This window comes from Cucumis sativus, unplaced genomic scaffold (assembly GCF_000004075.3).
Source record: "Cucumis sativus cultivar 9930 unplaced genomic scaffold, Cucumber_9930_V3 scaffold53, whole genome shotgun sequence".
NCBI lineage: Eukaryota > Viridiplantae > Streptophyta > Magnoliopsida > Cucurbitales > Cucurbitaceae > Cucumis > Cucumis sativus.
Genome location: NW_022279553.1, coordinates 294,826 through 312,564, shown reverse-complemented (window position 1 = coordinate 312,564; position 17,739 = coordinate 294,826). Strand labels below are relative to the sequence as shown.

General features: G+C 36.9%; 1 protein-coding gene and 1 long non-coding RNA gene across 4 annotated transcripts; both read right to left on the bottom strand.

The window, feature by feature from the left end:
* Nucleotides 1-7,484: 7,484 nt before the first annotated feature.
* On the bottom strand, nucleotides 7,485-11,575 carry LOC116405998 (NADP-dependent malic enzyme-like). Its single transcript, XM_031889707.1, has 8 exons — nucleotides 11,434-11,575; nucleotides 10,870-10,962; nucleotides 9,991-10,152; nucleotides 9,818-9,901; nucleotides 9,632-9,738; nucleotides 9,326-9,395; nucleotides 8,797-8,962; nucleotides 7,485-7,642 (listed from the first exon to the last, which is right to left on the bottom strand). The coding sequence occupies exons 1-8, from the start codon at nucleotides 11,443-11,445 to the stop codon at nucleotides 7,485-7,487; spliced, it is 852 nt and encodes a 283-aa protein (XP_031745567.1). The 5' UTR covers nucleotides 11,446-11,575.
* Nucleotides 11,576-11,632: 57 nt separating this feature from the next.
* On the bottom strand, nucleotides 11,633-16,847 carry LOC116405990. 3 transcript variants are annotated; one of them, XR_004219082.1, is made up of 5 exons: nucleotides 16,373-16,847; nucleotides 16,061-16,181; nucleotides 15,075-15,174; nucleotides 14,914-14,969; nucleotides 11,633-11,767 (listed from the first exon to the last, which is right to left on the bottom strand). It is a non-coding gene; the product is annotated as an uncharacterized LOC116405990 (long non-coding RNA). The 3 variants fall into 3 exon arrangements; XR_004219080.1 differs by lacking the exon at nucleotides 16,373-16,847 and adding an exon at nucleotides 16,316-16,361; XR_004219081.1 differs by lacking the exon at nucleotides 16,373-16,847 and adding an exon at nucleotides 16,324-16,338.
* Between the last annotated feature and the right edge of the window lie 892 nt (nucleotides 16,848-17,739).

Sequence of the window (17,739 nt, the reverse complement as noted above, 5' to 3'; positions counted from 1 at the left end):
AGTTTTTCACAATGAATTCTCCACCAATAGTGGCTAAGAGATGGAGTATATATTGAGGATTGTAAGTAGTTACAAGTAGTTGAAATAACTGTTTTTATGAAACAGTTTTAATTGCAGTCTTAACAGCTAAACAGTTTAATTATTTAAACTGTTTTACTAACTAACTACAGCTGTTTAGCCATGGCATTCTATATTACATCATTCCACCCCCTAGCATGGAACTCGACCCGAGTGACTTAGTTGACAAGGCAGAAATCATCTGGGGCATAGTACTGTTTCAGGTCTGCCACGTTAAAAATAGGATGAATGTGCAAGTCTGGTGGTAGTTCAATTCTGTAAGCGTTATCTCAAATCTTTTCTAGGACACGAAATGGTCCTAATTGTCTGTCTTTCAGTTTGTGTTCCAGTTGGAAATCGAATTTTTCTGAGGTGAATCATTACTAAGTCTCCCTCAGTAAAGGTAGCTTGTCTTCTCTTTTTGTCTGCTGCCTTTTTGTAGGACTGAGTTGATTCTTTTAGGTGGTTATGGACTTCTTCGTGTAAATTCTGAATCTTTTCTACCATCTTTTCTGCTTCTGAGCTAGTGTCAATAGTTGTGGGGAGTGATGCTAGGTCAAAGGTTGTTAGTCTTGGCTGTTTTGTGTATACGACCTCAAATGGACATTTGCCGGTTGATCTATTCTTCATATTGTTGAAGGCGAATTCTGACTGTGCAAGAGCTAAGTCCCACTGTTTTGGTTTGGATCCACTAAGACAGCATATTAAGTTGTCGACAGTTCTATTTGTAACTTCTGTTTGGCCATCTGTTTGAGGGTGTGATGTTGTGCTATATTTCATTCAAGGTTGTGTCAAATTTGCTCCATAATGTCTTCCAGAAATGGCTTAGGAACTTGACATCCCGATTAGAAAAATGGTCTTTGGTACTCCGTGCAGCCGAACTATCTCTCGACAGAATAAATTAGCTATGTAGGTGGCATCATTTGACTTCTTACAAGCCACAAAGTGTGCCATTTTACTGAATCTGTCGACTACAACCATGACTCAGTCATACTGCCTTTGAGTTTTTGGTAATCAGAGCCCGAAATCAATTGATAGATCTTCTCAAATGGAAATTGGGGTAGGTAATGGTGAGTACAGGCCTGCGTTTATACTTGAACCTTTAGCTCTTTGGCAATAGGGCACCTTTTAATAAAGTTGTTACAGTATCTTCTTAATTAAGGCCAGTAGTATCTCTTAAAGATTATTTCAAAAGTTTTATCCTGCCCGAAGTGTCCAGCCAATCCTCCTGAATGAGCCTCTTTTAGTAGTGCTTCTAGAAGTGATGTGTGTGGGATACACAACTGATCTCCTTTGAATAGATATCCTTCCATTATATGGAAGTCTTCCGCCTTGGTGTAGTGGCTGCATTTGGTCCATGTCATGGCGAAGTCAACGTCTTCCCCATATAGGTTAGGTAAGTGTTTGAATGCCTCGATCTCCATGGATAGAATAGTGAGTAAGGAGCTCTTCCTGGATAGTGCATCTGCCACCTTGTTCTCCTTACCATTTTGGTGCCTAATGACAAAGTCGAACCTTTGTAGGAAGGAGATCCATCGTGCGTGCATCCGAGTAATATTCTTTTGTGACTAGAGATCTTTCAAAGAGAAGCGGTTCGTTAGGAGTACAAATTCCCTGCATAGGAGGTAATGTTCCTACTGTTTGAGTGCTCGGACAAGGGCATAAAGCTCTTGTTCGTAAGTGCTCCAGGACTGTCTTGTTGTGCTCAACTTCTTACTGAAGTATTCAATAGGGTGGCCTTGCTGTGATAACTCGGCTCCAATTCGGTTCCGCAAGCATCAACAGCTACTTCAAAGGGTGATGCGAAGTTCGACAACTGTAGAATAGGGCTGGAAGTTAGTCTTCTTTTTATCTCTTCAAAGCTCTGCTGTTGCTCTTCGTTCCACTTATAGTTCCCTTTCTTTAGGCAGTCGGTTAAGGGGGCCACTATTGAGCTGAAGTTTCTGATGAATCTTCTGTAAAAGGATGCCAAGCCAAGGAAGGCTTGTACCTCCTTGATGGAGGTTGGTATTGGCCAAGACTTTATGGCTTCTGTCTTCTTTGGTTCCATACCTACTTTTCCTTCTTTGATTACGAAGCCGAGAAAGACAATTTCCTTGGTGAGGAATGTACGTTTCTTTGGATTAATGTACAGTTCAGTTTTGGCCAGGACTTGGAACAATTTTCTTAAGTGCTGAATGTGGTCTTCAGTACTATTGTTGTACAAGAGGATGTCATCAAAGTAAACCACTATGAACTGGTTTAGAAACGAGCACCTGGTTCATCAACCTCATGAAGGTGCTCGGTGCATTGGATAAGCCAAAGGCCATCACCAACCATTCAAATAACACATGGACCATCAAGACGACTTTTTGTGATGCTGAGTTTCAAGCCAGACGTGAGAAAGGGCTCTGCTTTTGTTGTGAGGAAAATTTTGTGCAGGCCATAGATGTAAGGTGAAGGATCAGAAGGAACTCAGAGTGTTAGTTGTTCAAGCAAATGGGGAGAATTGGAAGTAGTGGAAGAGGATGATCGTACAGAGGAACTTGAGGTAAAAGCTATTGAACTTGATATAGAACAAAAAGAACCAGTGATAGAATTGTCATTAACTTCATGGAACACCGGATTAAATGCGATATCAAGTGCTGCTTGATTATCACACCACAATTTTGCTGGTGTGGTGATTTCAAATCCCAACTCAACAATAGTAAAAAAGTTGATATATCCAAATCAATTTGATATATCCAATTCACACAAAAACTGTGCAATTGCTCTATATTTTTTATTATGCACTTGAATGTGACACCACATTTTGTTTCTTACTTTTCCAAGACATCAAATTGCCACCAACAAAAACAAAATATCCTGAAGTTGATCTTTTGTCTTCTTTAGATTTTACCAATTAACATCTGAGAAACATTCAATATTAGTATGACTATAATCCTTATATAATAAAATCATGCCCGAGAGCAGCCTTCAGATAACACTGAATCATTCCAAAGCAGCTGAATGATCAACTTTAGGGCATGACATACACTGGCTCATAATACTCACTAAATAGGCTATGTCGAGTCGATTCACTGGAAGGTAATTAAGTTTTCCCTCTAACCTCCTATATCTTTGAAGATCTTTCAACAATTCTCCATCTTTTGTGAGCTATAAGTTAGGCATCGTTGGGGTACTACATGGCTTGGCACCTACCTTCCATGTTTCAGTCAACAAGTTCATATTTTCTCTGTGATAATAGTATTGCTTTCTTGCCTGTTTTTACCTCAAATTCCTAGGAGGTATTTCAACATGCTCAAATCTTTTATTTGGAATTGGCAATAGAGAAAAGTCTTCAGGGACTGGACATCTAAAGCATCATCACCAACAACCACAATTGCATCAACATATACTACGATTAGGATCACCCCACTCTCGGATCTTTTTAAAAAAGATTGAATGATCTAACGTGCTCTTTTGCATTCCAAAACTTTCGATCACCTTAATAAATTTTCCAAACCAAGCCTGTGGACTATGTTTTAGTCCATCCAAAGATTTACAAAGGCGACACGCCTTTCCATTCTTCCCTGAGCAACAAACCCAAGTGGTTGCCATATACACCCTTCTTGAGGATCACCATGAAGAAATGTGTAAGGACCCTAGATAGAAAAATAGTGGATTATTAGGAGAAAATGAAAATGGTTGTTAGTAAGGTCATATAGTAAATAGATGGTAAGTTGGTTAGTTCTTTTTGTTATAAATAGTGGGAGAGGGGTTGGAGAGAGGTGTGAAGAATTTTGAGAAAGTTTTCCTTGTTACTTGTTATTAAGATCTTCTAATATATATTTCATGTTTGGATGTATTTTAAGTATTCTTGAGTTCATCTTTTCTCCTTGAGGTAATCCTTGTTAGGTGGGATCCTAACAAATTGGTATCAGAGCCGTAACATCTTGGGGATGACACGGGCTTGGATGCAAAAACAAATGGAGGAGAGGTTGGAGAAGAATGAGAAGGACATTAGGGAACTTAAAGATGTAACTTTGGAGTTGTCCAAAAGCATCGAAAGGCTAGCAGAGGAATTACGAGAAAACAATGTTAGTTGCCGACGGGAAGAATCTGCTACGTCGGAGGGATCGGTTGTTGAAAATGAAAGGAAAGATGGAAAAGACTCGACCGCAGTTGAGAGAGGACTTGGGAGCAAGCACTTAAATGGACTGCTAATTGCAAACTTGAGGTGGATGAGAGGGGAGAAACTCCATGGACATGGGAGCATATGCAAAATGGATTGTGGATTGCAAGGCAAAAAGAATAGAGAGGAGTGCTAAAACAATACATCAAACGCTTTCTGAAGGGCTGCAAAGAGATAAAGAAGAGCGGAGAAGAAACTAGAAAAAATTAAAGTTGAAGAAAAACAAAAATGGAACAATGACTTGAAGATGAAGGAATCGAAGAACGACCATGAAAAAGATGAAGGGAAGAGGAAGCCAAATCTAACTGTGTATTCCATGGCCGACGACTAAGGGTGGGGTGGTCAGAGACAAACACTTGGTGGAAATGGAAACACCAGAGCAGAGAAGGCGGAAGCATGGGAAAGGAGGCAAACACTATGGATGAGAAGGAAGGCAAAGAAACGATTGAGGAAGCGATCATTGATACTTGGTGGTAGTGAAGAAAACAAAAAGAAGAATCAAACAGTACCTATGTGGAACAAGTCGACCTGGATACGATCTGTGAAAATAGAAGAAACGGCTCATTGGAGTGGCAACATTGAGAGGCTGATCATATTATAGGCCAAGATTTTGTTGAGGTACGTTACTTTCCTTGCCTTTCTTTTGTGGCATGCGAGTTATATCAAAGTAGGGAAGGGATGAGGAAGCTAGGCAATGAAGAAGATGAATAAAGGAATTTCGAAGGTCATCGGAGTAAGATAGAATGGGTAACGACAAGGAAGAAAATGGCAATGGAATTAGTACAGGGATCATAGAGAGGCTGGCGAATGGAAACATATTGGGTTGTGACAGAAAATCGAGGCGGGGATGAACAGAAACCGCGGCGGAGGAAAGATTCTGAGTCGGTCACCGGTGGCCAAAAAAAGAAGAAGATGGATTGTCGAAAAGTCCAGTTACAGGAAGAGGAGATGGAGACAGGGTGCGTTGGAGGTAGTCGACCTAAGGCACAAAGGGAGTTTGTCGGAACGCGGATAGCAACGAGGCTGCAAGTCAGATCGAAATTGTCGGGAAGAATGCTTTGATATTTGCAGAGGGAGTGAGCAGCTACGGACAAAAAAATTCAGAAAGGAGGGGGAAGATTTCTTGAAGAAAAACGATTCTTCAACCCACGTGAAGCGTCAGACGTTAAGGCGAAAAATTAGAGACAATAGTAGTTATGATTTGTTTAGTGGCTGAAATTAAATGAAAAGGGCCAGATTTTCTCAAATGGGCTTGGCTTAGGTGGAGAAATTGGGGATCAAATTCCTAATAAATGGCCAGGAAAACAAAGTGGAGGCTAGGAGAAGGATTGGCACATGCAAACCTCAATGGTTAAAGTATATCACGTGGGATGGAAATTAGGGAAAGAATTTAATCAAAAGTGGGCCAAAATGTTGCTTTTTGGGCTGATTGCAAAAGTAAGGGATGAGGCCCATTATACCTCAAAGAAAAATAAATTGACGGCTTTATCTAAGGAAGTGGAAATCCTATTGGAATATGGATGGTGGGCCAAACATGAGATGATAACAAAGAAATACAGCCTTCATAAAGAAAGAAAGGAAATTAATGTGCTTGAATTTGCTAAATTCATTGAGACCCATTTGTTAGTGTGGCTGAAATGTAACTTGAAAATGGATAGGAATTGCCTGAAGCTCATTGGTAATTCTAAGAAAGATGGTGTATGGGCCGTGAAATTGATTTGGGGATGGGGTCATAAAGTTAATTGTGGGCTTAGCCCATTAGAGAGGAAGAGCTTCAAATTAAAATGCAAGTGGCATGGAATTAGGCTCAGGGAATGGCAGTTGGTTAATTGGGATCACTTTCCGTGTGAGAAGAATGAAGATTGGGGAAGTTCTTGGAGTCTAAAGGGTTGGATGCATGCAAGTGTAATTATTACAACCCAATAGAATTTCAAGGCAAAGCTGAATAAAATTTCTTCCGAGATGGCAGGGGTATGGTAGAGAGTTCAAGGTTTGTAGTTTGTAAGCACACCTTGAGGACAAGGTGTCTTCGAAGGGCGGAGTAATGTAAGGACCCTAGATAGAAAAATAGTGGATTATTAGGAGAAAATGAAAATGGTTGTTAGTAAGGTCATATAGTAAATAGATGGTAAGTTGGTTAGTTCTTTTTGTTATAAATAGTGGGAGAGGGGTTGGAGAGAGGTGAAGAATTTTGAGAAAGTTTTCCTTGTAAGGGAACCTTAGGAGAGTCTAACCCTCTCAAAAGGCTAGGGTTACTTGTTACTTGTTACTAAGATCTTCTAATATATATTTCATGTTTGGATGTTTTTTAAGTATTCTTGAGTTCATCTTTTCTTCTTGAGGTAATCCTTATTAGGTGGGATCCTAACAAAATGCACTTTTAATATCAAGCTGATGTAAAAAAGTTGGAAACAAATATTGAACCTCTCCTCTCCTCTCACCCACCCTCTTCTCTCTTCATTCCGGCCACACCTTCTCACGGTGACGTCGACGGCAACGCCAAACCCAGGGAGTTACAACTCCATCTTTTTCAGAAATGGAAGTCAAAAGTTGAAAAATGGTAGACACTTTCTACTGTATCTAGTTCGAAAAGGGGAGGTTCAATATTGAAGATGTAGACTTCCAAAAAATCCTCACTTTATCCAAGATCCAATTAGAGTGGTTCATTGATTCAATAGATGTTCTTGTAAAAGAACCAAACTGGAAGTTTTTCAACAAATATGCGAGTGATGAAACGAAACAACAAAGCTATCCAAATTCTGAACCCCATCTGGTTTCTGAGGTGTGTTGCTCGAAACTTCTCTGGAATACAATCCTTCATCCATCTACTCATGAGAAACCAGACAAGGTTGGGTCTCCTTCCTCAACATGATCAGGTCCTTTTTATTGACTCATAATTACACCTCCTTTTCAAAAATATCAAGCTGATGTAAAGGCCAGTGACTGATTGAAGTTAGTGAAATAAACAACCTCACAAATGTCATTTTTACTACTCGAGAAAAAGTATCAGCATACTTAACGCCATGTTTGTGCGTAGCCTTTCACTACAAGGTGTACTTTTAATTGAGCGACAAAACCATCAGGATTAACTTTAATTGTAACCACCCATTTGCAACTGATATACTTTTTTCGTGCAGGGAGAGAAACTAAATCCCAAGTACAATTATCATCTAAAGTAATCATCTCCTCCACCATTGCAACACACCAACCAAGATGAGAATAGGCTTAATGATACAAACTCTAATGATGCAATGAAAGAACATGCAGAAGACAACTAATGGTTATATGAAACAGAAGAGGAAATAAGATGAGCACACTTAAGTTTACCTTTACGAAGAGCAATAGGAAGATCATCACTCATTTCTGGATCCAATGACGAAGAAACCTTAGGGGTAGGGCATGGAATTGAAGAAGGTTGTCGTCGATCATAGACTTTAGTGATGGGTTGACAAATAGAAGTAAACACACGTGAAGATGAACCACAAAGAGGATTAGAAGGAGAGATAACATTGTAGATAAAGAAATCATCCTTTGACTCTTGATACTCCCTCGACTCATATTCGAAGAGAAAGAAGGTGAGGAATAAAAGGAGGAATGTTCAAAGAACACGAGAATAACCAAAAAGATATATTTTAAGGTCTTTGGATCCAACTTTGTATGTTGAGGCCGAACGTCTTGGACAAATCAAGTATAACCAATTATTTTGGGTGGAATGAGAAACAAATGTTGTTTGGGGCATAAGATACAAAAAGGTATCTCACCCTTAAAAATGGAAGAGGGCATGCAATTTGTTAAGAAACGGGCTATGGAAACATCAGCCCAAAAAGAAATTGGAAAATTCATTTGAAACATTAGGACTAGTGGTTTAAAAAGGATGACGATTCTTTCATTTTGCAAACCCACTGACTTCATGAAATTAATAAATAGAAGTGTGAAAGTAACATAGACATGAATATATAAGCTAGAGCAAAGGCATGACTACTATACCTGACTACCATTACATAGCGCTAAAAGAAATTGTAATTTTCTTTTTCATTCAATATGTAATTTGACGTAATAGTAATAGTAATTCCTCTTTCAAACAACCACTTTTTTTTTTCAACAAAGAGGACAAGGCTTATGATCCCTAAATCGTTAGCAATTAAGATGCAGCAAATAAGGTAGCTAAGATGCAGAAAATAAGAAAACACCCCAAATCACTACAGTGCATAAGAAATCTATCACATAAGCACAAAGATAAATACTGAGAGTATTAGTTGAAACTTAGCAAACACAAACAGGGCAAACTATTATTTAACGTGCTAGTTTAAATATATATCTAAACTAAACTACACAAGTATTTCAAACTGGCAAAACTAAAATTAGGTTTATAGAAACAACGTGTCCTCATCCTTTCTCCTAAGGAATGCTATTCATTATGATTTTATCTTTTGAGTTTTAAAAATATGCTATTTATTATTCATATCTTTTCTCGTGCTATCTAGAAGCTAACCAAACAACATAGAGAAAGTACATTTGTATCACTAATCAATATTTGAAATGATGACGCAGATTAAATAATACAGAATTCAGAAAGTAGAACTTGCCTGCTAGTGACTTCAGCTGCTCCCTGAGTTCCTTGAACTTGAGGTTTCTCATGTTCTCAACAGTGAAAACAAAAACTGAGTTGTAATTTTCCACACCCTGCCTGATCGATTCCACCATTGATTTCTTGTGGTCCCTTCCTTTTCTTCTTTGTTTTTGATAAAGTAACTGCATTTATCCCACGAACAATTAGATAGAAGACTTAAAACACTAATCTGCATAGGACTAAGTTCTATTTTTCCTCTTTAAAACACTAATCTGCATAGGACTAAGTTCACATTTTCCCTCTTTCTTTTTAAGTTAAAAACCACATGAGTTTGACAATGATTACTACCACCACAAGTCATTTAACTTCTTCAACTGCCTCATACTTTTCACAAGAAACTGCGTCATACAAATTAACCCATAATAAAGCTATCCAAATTCCGAACCCCATCTGATTGGTTTCTGAAATCAGTAACTCTCATGGAAGGAAAAACTTGGACAGACTGATGCAGAAATTGAGAATGAAAGTTAGAAAAAGATTCTTGCACTAGAATCGTTGTTCCCTGCCATTCTCGAAACAGCCTGAATAGTCATGTTAAGAACACCGAGCCCTGCACTAAAGTTGAAAGAGGGGAAAAAAGCATGTTGAAACAAATGAAGGTTAAACCAAAAGGATTGAACTATAGTTTCCAAAGTTTTCATCTCTTATATTCACGTAATAGTAATAGTAATAGTAATTCCTCTTTCAAACAACCACTTTTGTTTCAACAAAGAGGACAAGGCTTATGATCCCTAAATCGTTAGCAGTATTGCTATTTGGAGAAAATGTTAAAGTTAAACAGCTGACAATACCTTCCAGCCCCTACCACTACTATCTTTTGGTTAACAAAATCACTCAATGGCCGCCCTTGAGCTCTCACAGTTCCCAATAGTCCAACGAGAGCAACACCAGCAGTTCCCTTTATGAAATGAAATAAACGAAAACGAATGTCCTTTTAAGTAATTATCAACTGCATTAATACATCATCAACTACTCACTTGTATGTCATCGTTGAACATGCAGAACCTCTTACGATAACGTTGTAATGTTTCAAAAGGCCATTTCATTTGAAAATCCTCAAACTGGCATCATTCAAAATCAAATTACGAGATTACGATACTGATTACTGGCAGTGAACACAGTTAAAAATTTGATATCTTAACCAATAAACCTGAACAATAGCTTTAGGCCAACATGTATGCACGGCTTCCATAAAATCATCAACAATTGATAGATACTCTTCTCCCTCCAATCTAGGTATTCCTATTCCCTGAACTCCAAGGTCACCGAGGCCAAGAATACGACTTCCATCTGTCAAGACAATCATGTCAACCTGTAGTTGGAAGAAGAAAATACAATGAACTTCAAATATGGTGTTGCTGGAAATTAAAAGAGATTTTCATTTTTATTTTGCTCAAAATCAATGCTCTTGAGCTTTTAATGTCCCGAGGAATGTGAAAGTTTCCCAATATATCGTGTATGGAAGTTTAAACTTTTCAAAGAAAACAAGGGTGATCAACATACAAAAGCCTCCTGTGGATAGAAAATTAATCAAACAAAAATTCGATTGTTCTGTAGCAGTTTGACTTTGTTGTTAAGGAAATTAAGAGTGATAAGAAGGCGAGGGAGTGACTTTGAGTGGTGGCCATTCGACAGCCAAGCAACTACACTCAAAGTTGAAGGTCGAATAGGCAGCAGGAAGAAACGAAGAAGAAGAAGAAGAAAAGTTTTCGATCTATCAAACATGATCATCATACAATAGACGAAAGTCATTTAAATTATCCAAATATCTTTTGAAGTAATTTTAACATTTTCAAAATAACTCTTAATCATGCTCTAAATATGGAATGAATTGTCTATCCAACTACAAATACAAAAGTTTTTCTAAATCACTCTAACTAATTATACAAATTCCAAACACATAGATCACATGCTTCCCAAGAACCCATAAAATTGTTCAATGCGGCATTTCATCAAACAGTTGGTGGATGGAGACAACAAAAACAAGTGTTTAACAAAATTATCTTAGAAACAAACACATTAATATTACCTGAAGATGGAACTCCAATTGAACAGCCTTGAAAAAGTGATGGAGAAACAAACAGAACATAAAGATTGTGGGACTCCTCAACTCCAATAAATCCTGCAATGGAAAAATGGGTTAGAAGGTGGAAAAGCATAGTAGAGGATTATGATAATGAAAATGGGTAGTAATGTTTTTCAGTAGCTATCTTTTTCTTCTCTTTTTTTTTTCATGTTGTTGATGGTTGTTCTTGATTGTCTTTATTTTTTTTTCCTTTTTTGCATTTGGGAAAAAACAGTTTGTTGACTAAGAGGTGATGATGCTGGTGAGGGAATTTATTAAAGTAATGAATACTTTTTGGAGGACTTAAACAAGTAAAAGGACGAAATGAAGCAAGCTCAAGCAACAAATTTTCTGTTAAGTAAGCATAAATATTAACTAGAGGCTTAAATAAAATATTTCACCACCACCACCACAACAACAAAAAGCCCAGATATATCGTCATTGACAACAGAAACAGAGCAATATAAGCAAAATACATTACAAGGAAAATATGGAGATAAAAGACATGAAGGTTTCCCTTTCACTTACAAAGAGGATCATTAAGTAACTTCTCGTTGTTAGAACCAATATCTAGCATTACTCGAAGAATCTGTCAATTAAACAAGAGTAAACTTAATGAAAAAGTGTGGTTAAGAAAAGTTGCTAAAAAATGTCACCATTAAATGATATTAGTATTCTTAGATAATCTACAAATTTCATGAAGAAAAGACTGCAGACTTGAGAGTTACCCCACTATCAGGAATACTTGCTGAAACGGGAAAAAGATATCGGCAAATTCTAAATACGGCACACTAAAACTCTCACTCTCCTGGTTCTTGCTTAAAATCACATGTACATGTCAATGCTGATAGTGCCTCTTCCACTGAAACAAACAAAATTTCAGTACCAATTAAGATGCAAAAAAATAAGGTATTTAAGATGCAGAAAATAAGATGAAAAAACACCCCACATCACTACAGTGCATAACAAATCTATCACATAAGCACAAAGATAAATACTGAGAGTATTAGTTGAAACTTAGCAAACACAAAAAGGACATAAGCTTATTCTCAAATTTCAGTACATATACTCATCAAAATTCAGAATCTCACGTCACAAACCCGAGCTTAGTGCTCAAGGGTTGACAGTCATGCCTTTTATGCAAGATCTAAGAAGCTATGATGCTCATTATTGTAATGAAAAACTTTTGAAAAATTTTGAAATTTGGACAAAATTTGAAATCCCCCAAGGTTAGACTAAACAAGTGAGCTATTATCCACCCTTCACTTAAAACATTGCTTGGAAGTAGCCCAACATGAGAAGATAAAACAATCTGAATGGGATTTTTCTGATGTATAATGCATATGTTGTTTGTTTTTTTTAGCTCTTAATTGTCTCGTTTTTTTACGTTTTACATTTGCAACTATCTCTTTTGTTTCTTTGGTACACACAAGAACCGGTGGGGTAACCTTTCTATGGTTCTAGACTTAGTTTCTAAGTTTGACTGCTCCCTTCGGAGTGACAACAAGCCTCGTTTTCCCCTACTATGGAACGGGGAGGATTCCTCCTCTTTTCAAAGCCCTCGTCAAACTCAATGCTAAGTTTGACTGCTCCCTTCGGAGTGACAACAAGCCTCGTTTTCCCCCTAGTGTGGAACGGGGAGGATTCCTCCTCTTTTCAAAGCCCTCATCAAACTCGATGCTATGTCTAGAACGCTAAGAGTAGGTGGTCTGGTTTTGGTTAGGCCATAAGTGAAGTTTCCCCTCATTTTTTATGGGATTTTTCTGATGTATATTGCATATGTTGTTTGTTTTTTTTAGCTCTTAATTGTCTCGTGTTTTACGTTTTACATTTGCAACTATCTCTTTTGTTTCTTTGGTACGCACACAAGAACCGGTGGGTAACCTTTCTATGGTTCTAGACTTAGTTTCTAAGTTTGACTGCTCCCTTCGGAGTGACAACAAGCCTCGTTTTCCCCCTACTATGGAACGGGGAGGATTCCTCCTCTTTTCAAAGCCCTCGTCAAACTCAATGCTAAGTTTGACTGCTCCCTTCGGAGTGACAACAAGCCTCGTTTTCCCCCTAGTGTGGAACGGGGAGGATTCTCCTCTTTTCAAAGCCCTCATCAAACTCGATGCTATGTCTAGAACGCTAAGAGTACTGGTTTTGGTTAGGCCATAAGTGAAGTTTCCCCTCATTTTTTATGGGATTTTTCTGATGTATATTGCATATGTTGTTTGTTTTTTTAGCTCTTAATTGTGTCACTGTTTACGTTTGCAAGTCTCTCTATTCTTTCTTTGATATGCAATGTGGTAACTAGGTCTTGCTAGAACCGGTGGGCTAACCTTTCTATGGTTCTACACTTAGTTTCTAAGTTTGACTACTCCCTTCGAAGTGGCAACAAGTTTTGTTAATGTCCACCCTTTTCTAAAGGGATTCAGTTCATTGTGGCTAGACAAACGGCTCCTAACTCATGTTATTTATTAAAACCATCTCAATTTCTAAAGAGTACCTCCTATCCTTTTTTAACTCTATCTAGGCTAGGTTTGGACTAAGCGCATCATAGGTAAGTCACGGCAAAGCAACAAAGGAAGACAAAGCTAGAAAAGTATCCATGCACTTATTTATTATATACATGCAATCAAGCATTCACAACACACATACCATTTTCTCAATCAAGCATTCACATCTCAACAAGATATCGCTAACATCTCAATAAGATATCGCTAAAAAGGGACGTAAACCAAAAAAGACGGCAGCTTATTCTCAAATTTCAGCACATATAATCATCAACATTCAGAATTTTACATCACAAACCCAAGCTCAGTGGTCAAGGGTTGCCGGTCATGCTTTTTATGCAAGATCTAAGTAAGCTAATAAGGTATAATGCTCCTTATTGTAAGGAAATTTTTTTTAGAAATTTTGAAATTTGGGCAAAACATTTGAACCCCCAAGTTTAGACTAAACATGTAAGCTATTGCCACCCCCACTATTGCCCAAAAAAATTGCAAGCTTTTGAAAATCAATATAAAGGGAGAAGAATAAGGGGGAACTTTGGACTCCCCTGGAAGGATCGACATCCTTGACTTTGGTTTGAAGCTTGCATGGATAAACCTCTTCATTTCTTTTTCATTGATTAATTATCCTTGTTCCTGAAAATCAAAGGAAATTCTCTCAATTTCATTTATTACTAAAATTAGGATAATTATAGTAACTGTATTTTTAACTCTTTTGGTAGTTTATGTCTTGAGTGTGTTTTCAATGGTATTTCTATATAAAGTACAAAGTTTAGGGGTATTCTGTATAATGGAACCTCTTTAACAAAAAAATAAATAAATTCAAACCCATGAAGTCTAACTAACCGAACACAATTAGATTTCTAGTAGCAGTAATTTACCACAGAAACAGAAATCAAAGGTTAGAAAATAATTTAATGGCATTTCTATAAATTTATCACATGATCTTTCTTCTTTTTTTTCTTTCCTTTTTTGATAGAACTCTAACCATGTAGTTAAGCTTCTACTTGTAGCAGTTAATTAAAATAGAGACAGAAACTATAGATTAACAAACAATTGGAAGGCCTCTCGATCAATTTAATGCACAATAAGTTCATAATTGTGTGTTTTTGGAAGTATGAAAAACGAAAAATCGCTATTTTCGCTAAAGGAGAAACCTCTTCATTCCTCTTTCGTTGATTATTCATCCTTGTTCTTCAAACCTCAAGCCTTAAAATTGAGGAAGTAGAGGAAATTCTCTCAATTTACTTTAAAGGAAGGATCATGTTCTCTCCTACAAAGGGTGTCTTTCTAATTTTCTTAACTTTATGACTTAATACGGTACTGTTGTATAATGCAAATCCATATAGAAGAAACACCATTTATAGCACAGCCAAGGAAAATGAAGATTCAATATAATGTACTGCAATAAAATTAAAATACTAAAGAATGTGCTAGGATGTTAGCGTAAGCAAAAAGTAAAATCAATGGCAAAAGAAGGGAAAAATTGAAGGGCATCAACAAAAAATGTAACCTTTAAGTTGCTATTTCCTTATCTTGTTCCCGCAGAAGATCATCCTTGGCCCAAGCCTGTGAAGAAATTATAGAATAAAAGGGTTAGTGAAGAAAAAAGCAGATCATTACAAAACATTCTTATGTAAGCACATCAAGCATGAGGGGGGAAAAAAAACACACTGCGTCGTTGTCTAATTTAATTGATTGCAATTCCCTATCTTTATCTTCTATTTCCCTTTCCAGTTTGCGAATAGCCTGGTCTCTTTCACATAGCCTGTTCCTGTACAGCCACAAAATATCTCATTGAAGTATTAAAGTAGTCCGCATCTAAATAGTGATTTGCCTAACTCTTCAAAAAAAATATTAAGATTTGAGTTTTGGCAATATGAACTAGGATCTCCTTTACAACTGTGCTCTAAAGATATTGAAGACAATTTATAGAATAAATCAATCTTATTAATGATAATAATAGAACCAGTAATGAGATTTTAAAGCATATTTCTTTGCACCTCCTTTATCTTCATTTAACTCAGTTATTGTTACTTTGGACGTACTCATTGTTTCTTTCCCATGAAATGTAATGTCTTGTTTTCAAATGTGTAGGATTCTTTTTCGTATTTCATTAAACTGTATATTCTGTTCTCAGGGCCACATCGTCTTGAACAGACCGTGGGCATTTGTGCAGTGGCTGGAAAAGGCTACAATAGAGGGAGAGTGAGAATTTTATGTAAAATCATTGAAGTGTAGAACTCTTAATAAATATTGCTATTTGAATTCTTAAGTATCTAATTCTTTTTGTTTTCTTTTGTTGTAGATATATACTGATGGCATAACCATATCATATATTTTTTAATCCGCTTCCTAATTTATCTGATGGAGGTTATCCACAGCTGCCTTTCCATATTTCTACATCAAACCAGATCAAAATCATAAAATTCTGAGAAAGTTTTTCCCTAAGGAATATGGCCCATAAATAATATCGATCCAATTGGCAACTCCCCTCATCAAAATCGATGCTATGTCTAGAACGCTAAGAGTAGGTGGTCTGGTTTTGGTTAGGCCAAAAGTGAAGTTCCCCCTTTTTTTTTTTTTATGACAAATCTTTAATTATCGAAATTCAAATAAAGAATAGGTTTGCTTTCAAGTAATCCTCTGATCAGGTTTACCTCATTAAAGAATTCATCTGCATCTGCCCACTGTCCGCTAACTTCATCGACACATAACCTTTTGTATTATATTATCCCCTTCATCTCCGTCCTTGGATGGCGGCAGCAAGCGCACTACCACCTGAAAATCACAGAGACAGTTCACACTAGGCAAAACTTCCAAACTTGAATCTTAAACTAAAACTGTCACTACACCACCGAAATTAAGACAAATAATCCAAAACCCCCATAATCATACCACAACACGTAAAATACCTTCATACCCGAATCAGACAATCACAGAGATGGAATTCTCAGGAACGGTCTTCATACCTTCCGCTTAAGTGGGTTAGAAGAGGGAGACCTAGGTGGAAGCGGGCTCTTCAACTTAGCCGGCGAGGGTTTGGAATCAAGAACCATGGAGTCGGGATCTGACGGTGACGGTGGAACAAAAGGACTTTGGAAGACGAATTGGGTTTCCGAGGGGTCTGCCGCTCTTGATTCTGGCGCCGTTAGGGCTAGGAGAAGATGATGGTGTGGATCGGCAAGATGGGTTACTCACAGAGAGCGAAAGAGAAGGGGAGAGGGGAGAGGAAGTAGAGAGAGTTACCGTTGGAAGAAGGATGGGGAAGAAATTTGACGGGAGAGAGGGTTTTGTATAAAAGGCAATAATAATAATCCATATTCTTTTTAATATTACTTATGAATGAAAATAATTAAAAGTTTAAATAATCCATAAACATATACTTCTTATCGGTTATTAGAATTAAAAAAAAAAAAGTCAACAAATAAAATTTATAAAATTATCATACATCAAGAACAAAAAAAATACATTTGTGAAATAAAAAAAATGTATAAAAGATAAAAAAATGAATCACCTTAATTTTAATAATATTTTATATCTTATCTCGAAAGATATAAAAAATATTAAAATGTATCTATCTCGAAATAGGTTTTCAACTACGTCCAAGTGGAATAAAAAATTGTTACCAAACTCTTAAATATAGAATTTCATAATCTCTCCATAATTTGTATGTTAGTATGAGTTTGTAGGGTGTGTTTGTCCCATGAAGTTAGAAGTAGTGTATAAAAGTTGAAGTTGTAAAATCCAGTTCTTGTTTGACTTAAATAGTTGGCGGATCATTATTAGAAATTTAATTCTAAGCACTCTACTTGTCCAACATTACAATTTATTCAATTAGATAGTTAAAAAAAAATGACGTCACAAGGTTCTTTATTAATGTCCCTATAATTCCTTCTTCCATCTAATGCTACAAATATGAACAATCAGCATTCACGAAAGGACAAAAATTGAACTACATACAGTACAACAAGAAACAGATAAAGTCAAAGCCAAAGTACATTGTATTGATGCCAAACTTGTTTACGAAGCTCATGAAATAGAAGTTGATGCAGACCATTGGTTGTTTCACACCAACTACTTTTCTATAGAAAAATAGCTTACCCATAAATTAAGAGACAATAACCGAGGAGAGCATAGAAGTTGGAAGGTATTTACATTGTTGTTGATGCAAAGAGATAGTAAGCAGAGGTTGTTAGAGGATGTGGAACTTAAGATCTACAGTATGGTGGATAAATTATTTGGGTCAACAGTAATATTTCAGAGTTTGGAATGATGAAAAGAGTTTATATACTGTGATATTCCATTCAATGCACTTACCATAAAAACGAGGTAGAAG